This window comes from Schistocerca piceifrons, chromosome 2 (assembly GCF_021461385.2).
Source record: "Schistocerca piceifrons isolate TAMUIC-IGC-003096 chromosome 2, iqSchPice1.1, whole genome shotgun sequence".
Lineage (NCBI taxonomy): Eukaryota > Metazoa > Arthropoda > Insecta > Orthoptera > Acrididae > Schistocerca > Schistocerca piceifrons.
The window spans coordinates 888,866,459-888,885,613 of record NC_060139.1 but is presented as its reverse complement, the minus strand read 5'-3'; the positions used below and the strand labels follow the sequence as shown (position 1 = coordinate 888,885,613).

Here is a 19,155-nt window from a genome sequence, read left to right as displayed (position 1 = left end):
TCTGTCCTTTTTTCCCCCTAAGGTAAGTCTTTCCGCTCCCGTGTATTTTTTCTACACATCAGTCATATATATATATATATTCACGCACACGCCAGTTGATTCTACTGAGAAATTCATCAATGGAGTAGTGGAGTAGAAGGAGTTGGCCACCAATAAATCCTTTAGGCTTCTCTTAAACTGAATTTCACTGGTTGTTAAGCTTTTTATAGATGCTGGCAAGTTATAGAAAATGTGTGTTCCTGAATAATGCACACCTTTTTGTACAAGAGTAAGTGATTTTAAATCCTTGTGAAGATTATTCTTGTTTTTAGTATTGATTCCATTAATTGAGCTGTTGGTTTTAAAAAGTGATATATTTTTAATGACAAATTTCATTAAGGAATAAATATATTGGGAAGTAGTAGTTAGAATCCCTAGTTCCTTAACAGGCTTCTGCAGGATGTTTTTGAGTTCACAACACATGTAACTCTTACTGCACACTTTTGTGCCCAGAAAACGTTAGCTTGGCTTGATGGATTACCCCAAAAAATAATCCCATATAACATTAAGGAATGAAAGTAAGCATAGTGCGCCAGCTTTTTCATTTTTATATTCCCTATGTCTGACAGAATTGGCATTGCAAATAGTTTGTGTAGATGCTTCAGCAGTTCTGTGGTGTGCTCCTCCCAGTTGAATTTATTATCAAGCTGTAATCCCAAGAATTTAACACTGTCCACTTCTTCTATCTGCTTGTCATCGTATGTTAGGCATATACTCGTGGGACACCCCTTACAAGTTATGAAGTGCATGTAGTGTGTTTTTTCAAAGTTTAGTGACAAAAAATTGGCTAGGAACCAGTGATTAATGTCCACAAATATTTTACTAGCCGATCTTTCTAAGACTACACTTGATTTACTATTTATTGCAATGTTTGTATCATTGGCAAACAGAATGAACTTGGCATCTGGTAATGTAAGTAGAAGCAGAAATTACAGAAAAGGTTATGGATGGCTCCACTCATATTGATCTTATGTCAGATCATACAAAACCTTGATTCTGCAAACTGATATTAGGACATATTTAAGATTTCAAAACCACAATCTTAGAAACAAACTGGAACAACAACAGAATTCCTCTGCCAATACAATGGGATATGAGCCCACCCAACAAGGAGACATATACAAGCTAGATCCATCCTCAACCAAGGTGACAACTGAGCTGACTGCAATACTGGAAGCATTGATATGTACACAGACAATTTACAAATAGACAGTGATCATAAAATCCAATGGTAAGTTAGCTTGCAATTAATAAGAAACCACCACATCAGTTGTACAAATTCAACATCCAACACATTCATTGAAATCATATTCAATATGAAGATAAAACATTGATAAATTATGATAATTCAGATGACATGCCACTTTGGAATCCCTTATAGTGAAAAGATAGACAACTTTGCTAAATAAACATCCACAAATGTCACTCTTAAATGTGCATAAAGACTGGGATTCATATTCTCAGAAAGCAAGTGACAGTAACCTGGTGAGACAAATGAGAATCAACTTCTAAAATCAAAGGTAGCTGTTACGCATTATTTCATCCAATACTTTCAGCAGTACCTTGGTTTCATAAGATAAAAACATCAAGAAGTCTTACATCAGCTATTGCAAGACTGAAGTTTAATCATTGGAACTTCCAGAAACTCCTTCCCAACATCAACTTTAGTACCACATCGTTTTACATAGCGATAGAAATAGGAGCACTTAAAAATGTCTAAATATAAATTCAAACAAATTGACCATCAGTACCTAATCAATCCCAAAATCTTATTAGCTATTAATAATATCCCAACATACTAAGTATTGTACAAGTTTCTGATCAACACATACATCTTATTACAGGAAACTAATTACTGAACTAATGAAACTTACTTTGTCCATTCATTATATGCAACATCATTAAAAGGAGAACAATATAACTGATCATATAATTTTAGATAGATTTATACTCCGTCATTAACACAGATTGAGATGGAAAATACATATAGTTGAGATAGAATATAAAAAAGTTGTATTGGTTTGTACTTTCCTGCTAGACAACATACCCATGTGTCCTATGTCATATCCATCAGTTTAGCGACACACTATTTTAAATACTGTATGTCAAAATTTGTATTCTATATTTTTTCTTACAAATCAGTTTCTACTTCACTAATGAATTTTCCTCATCTAAATTAGTAATATGTTCCATTTGAAGATAAGCATATCTTTGGATATAACTGTGAAGTCAAGCCTATTGACAGATACAATTCTTGTCTCACTGCCCATGTTTTGGTTTTAGTCAGTTGAGTGAATTACATTTTGTGAAACCTATGTAAGAGAACAATGATGTATTGTCAAAAGTTTCAAATTTCATCTAAAGAAAACCAATTTTGTAAATTTTACAATGTGTTTTATTTCATATATTTACTTATGCTAAGGTAAATAAAAGCATTTAAGTACTTGAAGTACTATCACAAACAATATAATGATTTGCAATATGGGTTAAATAATTACAAGTAACATCTCAAAGTCATTGTTCAACTTTCTGGCATAGCTCCAAAATAATTGATGATCTGCCATATGTACTCATATCTAAGCCTTCCCCTACAATTCTTTCCTTCTACTATCCCTTCAGCTATTATTTTCTGCAATGACTCATGTTGTTTATGTGGCAAACCACTCTGTCTCTTTGTTTCATTATGTTCTTTATTAATTTTTTTCTTGTAAACTCAGTACAAGAATTATTTGTTCCTTATTCGATCAGGCTATCTGATTTTCCCCATTGAACATGTTTTGCAGCACATGATGAATCCATAATTCAGTCTGCACATGAACAGTTCTCACCAAATTTTCAAAAGTTCAGTGAATGCTGATTTCTGAAGTTGACCAATTAATATATCAGCCATGCAGGTACAGCCTTAACTGATTTAGGTATTAATTTATGAATCTGATTGTTTTAACAGGGTTCTCAATAATGGCAGCCTTTGGATTGAGAATGTTTTACCAGAAGACAAGGGCTATTATTCATGTGAGGCAAAAAATGAAATTGGAATGGCACTCAATAAAATTATTTATGTTACTGTGCATGGTAAGTATACAAAACTGTTAACGTTCCCTATCAGTTTGTCCAATATTTCTTCATAACAAACTTGCATTCATTATTACTTAAAACTTCTGTTCTGTGAAAAAGGTAAAGTATGAACCCTAAACAGCCAACAGCAAATTTCTGGCATTTACTACTTTGGTGGCAGCATTAGTAGGCTACTGGACACTTGTAACAACTGAAACTTTGTCAAATGCTGTTAGTTCCTCACCAAAAATATTAGGGAATTAGTAACTCAAGCTGGCCTACAAATCTAAAGACTGTCTGATGTCTAACAGATTGTTTGTATGTACATTTTCCAATATTCATTGGTATAACTAGTTATTTATAAAATAATTTGTGTATCGAAGTAGCTCACATATGAAACCAAATTATGAAAAATACATTAAGTCACATTATGTTCTACATGAAACTTTTGTTCCAGTTCTATTACCTGCTCTTGTACCTTCCTCTCTCCTGTCCATTGTCCACTCCCAACAACCTCTTGATAGTCACCAGCCAATCATGAGATTAGAGCTTGGATTAGATTTACTTTCATTCCAATTGATCTGTGGTGAAGAGGTCCTCCAGGACATAGAACATATCAGAAAAACAGTAGTACATGACACGTATTTACAACTAAAACAAATAATCTAATGTACCTTCCACAGATCCCAGGCGGAATGATTGCCTTTTTTTTTTTTTTTTTTTTTTTTTTTTTTTTTTTTTTTTTTTTAAAAAATGAACACTATATGAAAGGATTATTTTACAGGTTTTACAACACTCATTTACTAAGATCACATTAATGCACTGAATACACACACACACACTCTCTATATCAGTTGGTTCTACTGAGAAATTCATCAGTGGAGTAGCAGGAGTTGGCCACCAATAAATCCATTAGGGTTCTCTTAAACTGAATTTCATTGGTTGTTAAGCTTTTTATGGCTGCTGGCAAGTTATTGAAAATGCATGTTGCTGAATAATGCACAACTTTTTGTACAAGAGTAAGTGACTTTAAATCCTTGTGAAGGTTATTCTTGTTTCTAGTATTGACTCCATGAACTGAGCTGTTGATTTGAAAAAGTGGTATGTTTTTAATGACAAATTTCAGTAAGGAATAAATATATTGGGAAGCAGTAGTTAGTATCCCTAGCTCCCTAAACAGGCCTCTACAGGATGTTCCTGAGTTCGCATAACATATAACTCTTATTGCACATTTTTGTGCCCAGAAAACTTAAGCTTGGCTTGATGAATTACCCCAAAAAAATAATCCCATAAGACATAATGGAGTGAAAGTAAGCATAGTATGCTTTTTCATTTTTATATCCCCTCTGTCTGACAGTATTCACATTGCAAATAGAGTTTGTGTAGATGCTTCAGCAGTTCTGTGGTGTGCTACTCCCAGTTGAACTGATTATCAAGCTGTAAGCCCAAGAATTTAACACTGTCCACTTCTTCTATCTGCCTGTCATCATACGTTAGGCTTACACTCAAGGGATACCCCTTACAAGTTCTGATCTGCACGTAGTGTGTTTTTTCAAAGTTTAGTGACAAAGAATTGGCTAGGAACCAGTGGTTATTATAGTTTGTTAGCCAGGCTTTCTGAGACTATGCTTGATTTGCTATTTATTGCAATGTTTGTATCATCAGCAAACAAAACAAACTTGGCATCTGGTAATGTTACTGAGGAAAGGTCTTTGATATACCGGTACACAAGAAAAACTAAGGGCCCTAAGATGGAACCTTGTGGGACCCCACATGTAATTAGTTTGCAGTTGGATGACAGCTTAATACATGTCGCTTTCCGAATAACACCACTGGACTCGCATTCAGAAGGACGACAGTTCAATCCCGTGTCCGGCCATCCTGATTTAGGTTTTCCGTGCTTTCCCTAAATGGCTCCAGGCAAATGCCGGGATGGTTCCTTTCAAAGGGCACGGCCGACTTCCTTCCCCATCCTTCCCTAATCCGATGAGACCAATGACCTCGCTGTCTGGTCTCCTTCCCCAAAACAACCAACCAACCTAATAACACCCTTTGTTTCCTGCCAGAGATATAAGATTTTAACCATTTTGCAGCATTTCCTGTTACACCATAATATTCTAATTTACTTAAAAGAATATTGTGATTTATGCAGTCAAATGCCTTTGACAGGTCACAAAATAGACCAGTTGCCTGCAATTTTTTGTCTGACAAATGAAGTACATTTTCACTGTAAGGGTAGATAACCTTCTCAATATCAGAACCCTGTAGAAATCCAAACTGCGACTTTGACAGTATGTTATTTGTGATAAGATGGTTATAAAGCTGATTGTACATTATCTTTTTTCAAAATGTTTGAGAATGCTTGCAAAAGTGAAATTGGATGGAAATTTGACACTCTTTCTGTATCTCCATTCTTAAACAGTGGCTTAACTTCAGCCTATTTCAACCATTCAGGAAATAATCCACTGATAAACAATTGGTTACTCAGATAGCTTAATGTGTTACTTAACTCAGAATCACATTCTTTAATTAACTTTGTTGGTATTTCATCATACCCACTAGATATTTTTGATTTTAAAGATTTTATGATGGACATTACTCCTGCTGGGGTAGTGAGGGTCAAATTCAAATTATGGAAGTTACTTGAAATGTCTAGTCTGAGGTATCCCATGGCAGCATCTACAGAACCTCACAGCCCATCTTTTCAGTAACAGTTGTAAAATGTTTGTTAAAGAGTTCTGCAACACTATACACATCTGTCACCAATGTATCATTTACTCTTAATGCTATTTGCCCCTCATCATGTCTGGTTCCACCGGTCCCCTCCTTCACTATATCCCGTATTTTCTTTGTTTTGCTATCTGATATGACTATCTTTTCCTTGTAATATATGTGCTTTGATGTCTGTAGTACAGTCTTTAATATTTTGCAGTATTTCTTGTAATGTGGTATAGCATCAATATCAGAACTGTTTCGGATTGACAGATACAGTTTTCTTTTTATTTTACAAGATACCTCTATTCCTTGAGAAATCCATGCCTTCTTTGTAGACTTTGCTCTAACCTTGGTTAGTTTTGGAGGAAAACAGTGTTCAGAAAAGGTAAGCACTTTATTAGCAAAAGTGTTTTCATTCATGTCACGAGCACTGTGAACATCACTCCAGTGAATGTCTCTGAGGAGTGTCCTAAAATAATCAATTTTTGGCTCATTGATTACCCTCTTGAGTTCAGATTTAACAGATTTTATATACTATTCAGTATTAACATTTAACAAAAGGAGCTGCATTTCATGGTGTGTGAGGCCATTGACTATTGGCTTTGTAATACAAGAGGTGGTATCCAAAATTTTCGGGTCTGGTGCTCTCATCTGTTGAAAACCTTACCTTTGGACTAATGGTCACCCTCACCCTTGAAGTAGTTCCCATCTGCATGTACACACCAGTCCCAACACTTCTGCCACTGGTCAAACGTATTCTGGAAGTCCTGTTCTTTAAGGGTATTTATCACTGCCAGCAATGTTTCTTGAATCCTCTCTAGAGTGTTGAACCAACAACCTTTCAACTTGAGTTTCAGTTTTGGGAATAGCGAGAAGTTGCAACGTCCCAAATCTGGTGAGTATGGTCGGTGGGGTACAACCACCATGTTGTTTTTTGCCAGAAAGGTGATGGTGAGCAAGGACGTGTGACAGGACGCATTGTTGTGATGCAGCAACCAGTTCCCTTGACGGCAAAGTTCGGGCTATCGTCGCCACACGTTTTCATGGAGCCATCACAAAATGTCACAGTAGTGTGTGGAATTCACTGTTTGGTTGGGTGGGATGAATTTTTTGTGCACAATATCTGGTGTTGTGCGGCTAACGGGCTTTCTAGAGTGAGCATCATCTTCAGCATCTGTATGGCCGGCCCTAAACCAAGCATGCCACTCATACACATGCTTATGGCTCATGCTCTGTCCCCAAAACTCTTGTTGAATCATTTCAAGGGTCTCCATAGCACTTTTCTCGAGATTCACACTGAATTTGATACACGCGCTGTTCTGTTCGCTGATCCATCATAAAATTGCCACATACCAAACATAGAGTATTACAGAAATCACTGTGGAGATGCAACATGTAATCCCAGCTGTATGTCACTCCATACACTGACTCATCAGATATGCAGCTCTCAACACCTAGTGGTGCAAAAATCTACTACTCCTACTTTCCAGATGGCAGCACCAGTCCCGAAAATTTTGGCTTCCACTTCATAATTTGGTCATTGGACTTTTCTATAAAGCTATTATCAGTGGCTGTTTGTGAGCAACTGGCTACCCTAGTTGGGAACTATACAGTGCAAATTAAGTTGAATGATAGTGTTACTAACTCAAATAAGTTCTTATTGGGAGAGTCTTTAAGGAAATCTGCATTGAAGTCACCAGCAACCACTACTTCTTTGTATTTGGTTGTTAACTGGGCCAGTACAGCTTCAAGATGGCTTATGAACAGATTAAAGTTACCTGCGGGTGCTTGATATACAATTAATATTATGAAGGATTTTTTATGAAATTCTACTTCTGTTGCACATGCTTTCATATGCTGTTCTAAGCAAAATTTATTAATGTCAATGTTCTTAAATTTATGTAAGTTCCTGATGAATGTGGCAACTCCTCCTTTCTCCATTTCTGCTCTACAAATGTGAGATGCTAACTTAAATCCTGTAACACTTAATAGTTCTATACCAGTGGTCACATGATGTTAAGAGAGACAGATTATGTCAGCTGGGTTTGAGGTTTCTAATTCATCTATGCAGATAATTAATTCATTAATTTTATTTCTCAGTCCTCGAATATTTTGATGCAATAAAGATAGCTGACATTTCACATTAACTGATTGTTAAAATTTCTTAACCAACAGCTGTTTATGCTGATGTAATAAGCTAGAATTACGTTTTTTGGTTTGTTAGTTCATCATCTTGTGCTGCCCTCCAGTTACAGGAATGAGAGTCATCCATGTGCAACTTATGAACACCTTGTTTTGTCTCACTTACCCCTTTACTTTTTCAGTTGTCATGCTCTGGATCACTTGTGGAAATACTCACTCCAGTGACCCCTCTCCATTTACGCTTCTCCAATAGCTTGATTCAAATTTTACACTGACACTTCAAATAACATCACTTAAGTGTAACACCCAGGCAAAATTTACACATAAATAAAGTCACTGAAGAAAGAAATAACTTTAATTACATAAACAACTTTAAGACTGACATCTTCCCAGTTACATGAAAATGCCTTGCCCTATACTCACACCATTACAACCACAATCTATATTTACAAAACAGTTCTTCATAAAATCTGTTACTAAAATTATATTTACTTTTAGTTCTAGTACTACAAAGAATTCAACTTCCATCTCCTTTCCTTGTACTAAAACTGTAATTTTTGCCGCTTCAGTTCTAACCCAATCACAGGCATGACTGTTAGTTTTCTTTCTACACATAGAAAATCAAATAACACTAACAGTATTGTCCAAAAGATTCTTCTTCATTTCCATTTACTTCTACTTCAGTTATAAAATTTGAATAGGCTCCTACTTTCCTTCTTCTTCACCATCATCAAGCATAAAACCATCAATGAAAAAATGGAAACTCCAAGTAGGAACATGAATAATGTAGGAAAAGATAGATTGCTACTTACCGTAGAGATGACAGGTTAAATTGCAGCCAGGTACATTTAAAACATTTACACTTAAGCTTTCATCCACAGCCTGCATCAGAAAAAAAAAAATCATCCCATACATTTACACAAGCAAGTGCACATCGCGCATACTTGACTACCAACTTAGGCAGCTCAAACAAGGATGCATTGGCCATTCTGGCTGGAACTGCTGGAGTTGGCAGTAATGTGTGCATCAGTTGTGCTTGCTTGTGTGAATGAATGAGGTGTGTTTCTTTTTTACTGTCAAAGAAGGCTGTGGCCAAAACCTTAATTCTAAGTCTCTTTTATTTGTACCTGTCTGCAACTTAACATGTTGTCTTTATGGTAAATAGCAATGTATCTTTTCATACATTGTTGATAAAATCATCAATGGTTATTTGCAACAGTCTCATCTCTCATTTCTCTTCTGCTTAAGTGACTCCTTCTTCTTTCTTTCTTTTACCAGTTGAGATTTCTTGTTCCTGTTGTTTTCATTCTCATTCTCGATAGATTTTATGCTATCTTCCTTTTCATTGGCTTCTGAGTATCCTGGATAATTATCAACCTTCATTTCCTTTCTTATGTATAGAAGTGTAATTTTATCTTCCTCAGCTAATGATTCTTGTACTTGCCCTTTAAGCTTTACATCACCATCTTCACCATTTCCATCACTTTCTTTCTGCAAATCACTGTTACCCTCAGGATCAATATAATTGAATCTTACCCACTTTCATGGATAACATTACTCTCACTGTCACACCAATTTTTACTCTCCACTTGAGTTTCATCTTCTATATTACTTAATTCTTCACTAATGCTTACCAATGTGCTCATATTTTCTTCTTCTTCTTCTTCTTCTTCTTCTTCCACAATTTGTTGAACAAATAGTCATCTTATACTTTCTGTTTCCTCTAAATTATCCAGAAACTTCAGTACTTCCTTATACCCCATTGCTTGGAGTAATTCCTCATTATGTTCTTCACTTGAACCCTTAGCCTATGGTATATCTAGTCTGATATCAACTTCATCCCATACATCAACTATGTTTTTACCATCCCTATTTACACCAATTGATTTTATACTTCCCTTTAAATTCACATACATCAGCAGTACTATTTTGTACTAAACATTTACAATGTACTTTGTTTTCCTGTACTAAATTCTCTTTCTCCTTTAACATTTGCATTACATAAATACACATATTTTGGACCAGCATCATGGCAGGTCCTTACTTATAGTGTCTCTCATTTTCCTTATTCTCCTCATTGTATATTTCATCATAACAACCCTGTCTATTTACATCCCTTCATTCTTCATTTCAAAGAATATAACTTTTTCAACCCTCACCCCTGATTCCTCTTCTTCCTCTCATACTATTGCCATAACAGTGATTAGATATCATAGTGACATGTCCTACATTACCATCATTCCTCCAATAGTTCATTTCATTCTTGCTGTTAAAAGCTCATTTTTTGCATTATCAACACAATCAACCAAGATTAAAAAATTCTTCACAGTTTCAGAACATGGTATTTTTAAAACTTACTTGATGCCACTTGGTAACTTGATATACAACATTTCATTTATCTCTTCTACATCCACATCTACATCTATACTATGCAAACCACTGTTAGGTGTGTGGCAGAGTGTACATCCCACCAAACCAGTTATTAGGGGTCCTTCACATTTCATTCACATATGGAGTGCAGGAAAAATGATTGTTTGAATGCCTCTGTGCAATTAGTAATTATTGTAATCTTATTGCCATGATCCCTGTGTAAGCAATACATGGGGGATTGTAGTATATTCCTAAAATTGTCATTTAAAGCCAGTTCTTGAAACTTTGTTAATAGGTTTTCACAGGTTAGTTTACGTCTATACTCATGAGTCTTCCAGTTCAGTCACTTCAGTATCGCCATGACACTCTCCTACAGATCAAACAAACCCATGACCATCTATGTTGTGCTTTTCTGTGTAGATTTAGTATCCCCTGTTAGTCATATTTGGTACAGGTCCCACACACTTGAGCAATGTTGTAGAACTGGTTGCATTAGTAATTTGTATAGCAATCTCTTTTGTAGACTGATGGCGCTTCCCCAGTAAACCAAAGTCTACCATGTGCTGTACTGAAGACTGAGCCTAAGTGATCATTATATTTCATATCCCTTCAAAGTCTTAAACCAAGGTATTTGTATGAATTTGCTGATTCCAACAATGACTAATTGAGATTAGAGTCATAGGATACTACATTTTTTCATTTTGCGAAGTGCACAATTTTACATTTATGAACATTCAGTGCAATCTGCCAGTCTTAACACCACTTTCAAGCCTTACTGAGATCTGACTGAATATTTATGCAACTTCTTTCAGATAGTACTTCATTATAGATAACTTCCATCATTTGCAAAAAATCTGAGATTACTATTAATATTGTCTGCAAGGTAATTCATATAAACATTTTATTAATATACAACTTGAACAGTTCCCTCGGGCACAGCTGAAGTTGCATTTACATCTTACAATGACTCTCCATCCAAGATAACATAATGTGTCATCCCTATTGAAAAGCCCTCAATGCAGTTACAAATCTTACTTGATGCCCTCATGACTGACAATAATTGAAGGTGTGGCTCTGAGTCAAATGCTTTTTGGCAATAAAGAAATACTGCATCTACCTGACTACCTTAATCCAAAGCTTTCAGCATATCACGTTAGAAAAGTGCGAGTTGGGTTTCACATGATCCATGTTTTTGGTATCCATGTTGGCTGACATTGAGCTCAGAATATGTTCTATGATTCTGCAACAAATCAATGTCAGGGATATTGGACAGTAGTTTTGTGGATCACCGTTACTACCCTTCTTGTAGACAGGTGAGACCTGTTCTTTCTTCTAGATCTGAGTGCGGGTTTGAGGGATCTACAATAGATTATAGAAGAATTTGCTATAGAAGAAAGAGTAAATAAAATGGAGAGAGCGTATGGAATAACTAGGAATGTCTACAACAAAAGGTGTCTGTCTAAAAATTTGAAGATACAACATTACAACACAGTAGTACAACCAGAATGTCTTTATGCAAGTGAATGTTTAGTACTGAATTACAAATTACACAAACTTGAAGTCCTAGAAAGAAAAATCATTTGAAAAATTCTTGGACCACCAAAAAATACAGAGGTATGGAAATTAAGAAGCAATGAAGAAGTTTATCGCAACATAGAAAACATAGATAAAACACTACGAAAGAGGCGACTCCTATTTTTTGGACACTTATACAGAATGAACAGCAACAGGTTAACCAAACAGATTTTTAAACATCTTTGGGACAAGAAGTCAACAATAGCCTGGGTTCAAGAAGTTAAGAAAGATTTGGAAAGAAACAAAATAAGTGAAAAAGATGCAACAGAAAGAGAGAGTTTCAAGAGGAAAGTGTTAAAAAGGGAAGGATTCCAAGGCAGGAGGAAGAAGAAGACAGGGTCAAAATGGTCTGAGGAGAGAAAAAGGATACATAGTGAAAAGATGAAAGAATACTTGAGGAAAAAGGAAGAACAACAGACAAGGAAGCATTGAAATTGGTGCACGGTCCTTAGATGACCCAAACAAATAAAGAAAGAAGAAGATTATAGTTAGAAGAGGAGCTAACTCAGGCACAAATTCAGTATAAAATCTGACAGGGATTCCATCGAGCCCTGGAGCTTTGTTAAATTTGTTTGATTGACACTAATACTCATTTCATTCATCTTTTCATGGTATGAGGTTTAAATTGAGGAAATTCTCTTGGGTTTTCCTTTGGAAAGGAACATTTGAAAACAAAGTTAAGCATTTCAGTTTTTGCTTTGCTATCCTGTCTTATTGGCTAGGGATGTGACTCAATTTTTGGTGCCACTAACAGTCTTTAAATAGACTAGAATTTCTTTGGTGCTACAGCAGTCATTGAAGGCATCACATATTGCTGTTTTGACAGCCAAATGTGTTTCATTCATCATTTCTCTATCTATAGCTGTATGCTTTGTTTTACATCTATTATGCAGTAATCTCTGTCCCTTTAGATGTTTATTTACAGTGACTATATACCATGGAGGTTCCCTCCCATTATGAACTGTTCTACTGGGTACATATCTGTCCAGTGCATGGTCAACTATTCTTTTCAACTTGAGCCATTGTTCTTCTCTGTGCTCCTGCCCTGTGATGAAAGTTTCAAGTTCCTCACTGAGATATGACACTATTATTTTTTTATCTAGTTCACTAAATATATATATATATATATATATATATATATATATATATATATATATATATATATATAAATCTTTCTGCTTGTTTTAATGGTCCTTTGTACTTTGGTAATCATTGTTGCCACAACCACAACATGGTCACCGATATCATTTTAGGTGTGGGCATCCTCAAACATCATCCTCAAAGTTGTCAGATCTATTTGTTGCCATTAGGTCCAATATATTTCCATCATGAATGGGGTTCCTAACTATCTGTTCCAGGTAGTTTTTAGAAAAGGCATTTAGTAATGTTTCACAGGATGTCTTATCATGCCCACCACTAACAAAACTGTGATTTTCTCAACTAATTGTTGGATGATTAAAGCCTCCACGTATAATTACAGTATGATTGTGGAAGTTACACATAAGTGAACTGAGGTTTTCTCTAAAGTTTTTGATTACATCAAGAGATGAGTCTGGTGGGTGATAGAAGGACACAGTTACCATTTTGTGCCCACTCCTGATACTGAGTCTTGCTCAAACAGTCTCACATGCAGCTTCAATTTCTATCTCAGTGGATCTGAGTTTCTTGTCTACTGTGACAAATACACCACCACAATTTCACATTTGCCTATCCTTTTGACATACACTTAAATTTTCCCCAAATATCACTGCTATCAATTTCAGATTTCAACCAGCTTTCTGTACCTAGTGTTATGTGAGCCTCACTTATTTCCATGGGCGTTTCAAACTCTGGCACTTATTACAAATGGTTTGGCAGTTAACCATTGGGATTTTCTTTCAATTTTACACTGATGCTTTGAAGTTTCCTACAGCTATCATTATATAAACTTAGTGGAGAGTTGCCTAATCTAAGAAAAACCTTGTGTGTACACCACACACCATCAGCTACCTGAGTAGCAGCCTTTGGTGTGCGGTGCACACCTGATCCATTTGTGGGGACCCTATAGTTCTCAACCCTGTGGTGCAACTCTAGGAAGTGACAACATAGCTTGTCACAGAACCTTTGAAATCTTTGGTTCAGTCCTTCCACTTGACTCAGAACCAAAGGGCCACCATCAGTTCTGGGGACAAGGCTGCAAATTGTGAGCTTTGTTGATACTTCATGCACAAGGCTGGTCTTCTCAACCTTCTCTGCCAGTCACTGAAATGATCCAACTATGACCTTGGAGCCCAGACGACAGGCATCATTTGTTCCCGTGCCACAGTCTGCAATTGATTGCACTCTGTTCCCTCAATAGCTGCTGGAGTAGTCTCTTCAACATGTTGAGTGAGGCCTCCAGGCATACATACTCAGTGCACCTGGTGTCCTTTCCCGTCCCTTGCTGTCATTTCCCTGAGGGCAGTACATGTGAACTACCAATGCTTAATAGACCCCCTTTCATTTCATATTGGTCTCCTCTTGACACCAGACAAAACAGCTTTCCCCAAAATAGGTGAAGTGGGTTTCTGTGAAAGACAGCACCCCAGACTTGTTGGTTAGCGGGATCAGTACAACACCCTAAGTCCTCCCTCATCCCCATCCACCCTGTACAGGACACCCAGATGTACCATTGACATACTACTTGCACTCAAGTGGGCGAATGTTGACAGATCCTGTACTTTTAGCAGAGAAGACAGAATCCATGGAAGAGGATAGTAATTGAGATACCTCTGGTATTGGTATCACATGTACACAACTCTCAGAAGCTCTTCCAACACAATGATTTGCATCAGCTGCCAATCATTTGGCAGTAGTCAGGACAATTTCCAGCTGCTTATGAATGTCAACTGACTCATCCCATGTTTCACAGGGGGACTGCATTTTGGCTGCTGCAATGTATTACAAGGCAGTGAACAAACACCTATAAAGTAAACCTGTTGACTATTTTTTAATCTGTTGAGCTATAAAGTTGCCAATTCCCTATAGGAATTGAAGCAAGTACACAAAACAAGATTTCTGTAAAGGCAGCGCAAAAACCTGTGGTGAAAATTACTAGTTCCCTAAAACATTTTGAGGTTGATTATAGTTGTTAGCAAACTCAAAAACAGAGTTAATTTATGATAAATAGATATTATATAGGTCTACTCCTCCTTAATGGAAAACTAGCTATAGCACAATATTTTAGAATATCTGCTACAGTAACTAAATAACAAACACCAATTTATTACAAATTGCTCATAGATTACGTAAAGGACAACAGTACCTTCCAAAAATTCTCAAAAATGCATATTTATTTGCACTGATATATACTGAAAATCAGGGGTAGTGTATTCTTTGGCAGAACTGTGTACCACAAATGCTGATTTACTTTTAAATAAGTTATGTACGTAAAACACTCGTACTGGTAATTTATGAAAATATAGTTTTGTATGCATCCAAAAATTCTCAAAAATAACCTGTTTCTCATGTAATTGTACAATGAAATTAGAGAATGAGTATAGGCCTACTGTTCTAAAAATTTTAAAAGACCACAATTAAGTTTAAGCCTATAATTGATGATAACAGTATGAGTTTAACACAGCACTCACGAATGTTCAAAATTTTACAATATATCGACAATAGAAATGGGTACTGATACAATCAGTGAAAGATTATGCAGAAGTGATGTGAACAGTAAAATATGAAAATGTGGAACTTCAAATTGACACACAAATCTTGTACATACAGTCCCACACAAAGGAAAGTTCTGAAGTCGGCTTTTATATATAAATAAACATGTATATTGCTGTTTCTGTGCAGACTTTTACACTGGTGTGCTGAAGAAGAAGATTGGAGTGTGAGTTTATCTCAGTCAAAATTGTTTAAACTGTGAAGCACCAACAAAATACATCTTCCACCTGTTGTAGCTAACAGTGCTAATAACGATATTATGTATTGTTAAGGTATTTTTACTTTGCCAGCAGTGTTCAAAATGTTCTCTCCTTCCTCTTCTATAACTAGGAGCTCACTTGAACTCAGTGTTAGCCTTTCTTTGCTTCTTCTTGGACCAGTATTCCTCTAAAAACAATTTACTAAATTCCTTAAAAAGTTGTGCTTCTTTCCCTGACTTCACACACCATGATACATTGTCTGCAGCTGAAAGATTCTTTACACAATTAATGTTACTCTTTTCTGGTTATCCTTCTGGACTATCATCCCACACATATCTCAATATGACACAGGATATAGCTCAGAATTTGGTGCAAATTTATTAGTAACAAATTGATTTAAAATATTACTGCCATCACTGCACACAGCAAAGATGCCACCAGAATAAAAATCCCAACACCTGTCTTTACTACATTCACTTGTTACCTAATTTCAGTCAACTCTTTTTCAATAATGAATTACCTCTTTTCATATTCACTAGTTTGCCCTTTCAGCCTGTCCTTTAATTTGTCAAACTGCTCTTCTACCTTTTCCTCCTTTCCATTGATCTCCTCAAAACTTGTATTAATTCTAGTCTCCATTTTCTTCAGTTTTTTTGTCATTTCCTCATGTACTTCCTTCCTCACTTCAGTAGTTTTGTTGCCAATCTCATCCTTAAGGTTTTCTAAGCTCTTCTTTCATTACTTTTTCTGACTGTTTAGTGACCACATGTTGCCTTTCATTAGTTTCTTCAATCTTCTTGACTATGTTTTTGCTAAAATTGTCTGTCTTCTTATTGATGCTCTCAAATTCTCTAAGTAGCTGCTGTATTTCTGTACGACAGTCCTGTGTTTTCTTACAAAGGTGCTGATGCAGCATTTGCATCATAAATGCCATTAGCTCTGTAGGTTGCTCCCTTCTTCTAGGTCTTACTTTATCTGGATGTACACAGTCTACTTCAGGGTTCCACTATGTCCATATTTTAATAAATTTCTTTTCCTCTTTCTTTTAACTCTGTTGTGCTTCCATCTTCAGAGTCTCTGTTAATCATCCTTTCTTCCAATTTTTGTTCTGTTGTCTTTCCTGGATCTCGACTTCCTCAACCATTACATTCTCTGCCTTTGTCACACTACCGGTATCTCTCTTATTTCATCCATTATTCACTATAACCATCACTGACATATCATTTCCCTCCAACTGATCTTTCACAGATTTCAAATTACTTTCATAAATTCACTCAAACTGTTTTTCAGTCACTAATAATTAAACACTACTATGTTAGTGAATAGTGAATAGTGTTATTATTATTATTATTAGCATCATCATTATCATTATTCTTAAGTTAGATTCAGATTGTGGACTAACAGTTACTAAATGTCAAACCATGCGATACTCCAATCTGAAAACAGCTTCTAACTATCAAAAATGAACATCTTTTCATTCTTTCAGTTAACTATAGAAGTGTTCCTATATTGCTGTAATTTTTCAGAAACTTGATAGCATGAATTTTGTAACTGTTAAAATTTTCAAGTAATTGTCAAGCATTTTACTTTAACTAACACTTAAAAACAAGTTCAAAAGTTATCCAAAATTTATTCATTATAATGCAAGCAAATATACTGCATTATTAACACCCCTCACAGCTACTAGAATCTTCCCATGTTCCTGTATGCTTTACTTTCTTTTACAGTTACCAATTTCTTTGCAAAAGAGGTAAGTTAAAATAACTACTCCATTAGTTAAAGTAAAATGCTTGTCAATTACTTCAAAATTTTAACAGTTACAAAATCCATGCTATCAAGTTTCTGAAAAATTAAAGCAACATAGGAACACTTCTATAGTTAATTTCTTCAAGACTGTAGTTTTCTTTATGAGCATTAATCACCAAAATTAGGGGAACTTCTGATGGTCATCAACGCTAAATTTCCATCTATGTGATTTTGTTACTTTACATCTGTAATTATGTTGACAACATTTAATATTCAAAAGCTAATGGCAAAAACTAATGGTACTTCAAATTCACTTCCTTCAAAAAACAAAGTGAAATAACCACACATGACACCAGATAATGTAAAACACATTAAATCACATTTTTATTCTCCATAAACCTTTTTTCCCCAGTTTTAATCACCCACTCTCACACCTTCCTCTCTTCCATCCACAGTCCAACCCCTATCAACCTGTGAATAGTTAGCAGCCAGTCACTTAAGTTTGTTATCTAGTGCAGCCCTTCAGTGACAAAAATGGAAGTCATCCATTTGTGACTTATAAATGTCTTATTCTGTTTCAAACATCTTGTCTCTGCTGTATGGATGAAGGTAATAAAAGTCAACCACAATGGGAACTTTTAGTGTTTTGAGTAATGTTTAATTTAGTGGTGAAATAATGGTTCAGAACATTTAAGTGTATAGCATCTTTTACTATTTTAACCAGAAAAATAAAATGTTATAGTCATTACCTTAAAATATTACAAAAATAATACATTTTAAAAAATATGAGTACATTTTGTCGTAGAGGGGCCCAGCATTCAGGAGCATTACGAGCCCTACAGCACCAAGCACTGAGGGGACATAAGTCATGGGATATCTCTTAATATCATATTGGACCTCCTTTTGCCCAGTGTAGTGCAACATTTTGATGTGGCATGGACTGAACAAATGGTTGCCAGTCTCCTGCAGAAATATTTAGCCTTGCTGCCTTTATAGCCATCCATAATTGTGAAATTGTTGCCGGTGCAGGATATTGTGTACAAACTGATCTCAATTATGTCCCATAATTGTTTGATGGGATTTGTGTCAAATGGTCTGGGTGGCCAAATTATTCGCTTGAATTGCCTGGAACATTATTCAAACCAGTCGCAAACATGACACTGGCTTTATAGAGCCTGCACCACTCATCTGACCAGGCCATGTTTTTCCAGTCACCTATCATCTAGTTGATATGGTCACGAGCCAGGTGAGGCACTGCATGTGATTTCGTGCTGTTAGCAAAGGCACTCGCATCAGTCATCTGTTGCCATAGCCATTAGTGCCAAATTTCACCACACTGTCCTAACAGACATATTTGTTGTAGGTCCCACATTGATTTCTGCAGTTATTTCATGCAGTGTTAATTGTCTGTTAGCACTGACAACTCTACACAAATATCATGTGCTCTCAGTCATTAAGTGAAGGCCATTGGTCACTGCATTGTCAGTGGTGAGAGCTAATGCCTGAAATTTAGTATTCTTAGCACACTCCTGACATTGTGGATCTCAGAATACTGAATTTGCTAACGATTTCCAAAACAGAACATTCCATGCTTCTAGCGCCAACAGCTGTTCTGGATTCAAAG

General features: G+C 35.9%; 1 protein-coding gene across 2 annotated transcripts in view; it reads left to right on the top strand.

Moving 5' to 3' along the window:
• The window catches only part of LOC124777187 (Down syndrome cell adhesion molecule-like protein 1 homolog), a 182,000-nt gene that overhangs the window by 48,016 nt on the left and 114,829 nt on the right, over positions 1-19,155 (top strand). For both annotated transcript variants that reach the window (XM_047252502.1, XM_047252501.1), the window contains exon 5: positions 2,987-3,111. In XM_047252502.1, coding sequence (XP_047108458.1) covers positions 2,987-3,111 — 125 coding nt within the window. The remainder of the gene's footprint in view (positions 1-2,986; positions 3,112-19,155) is intronic.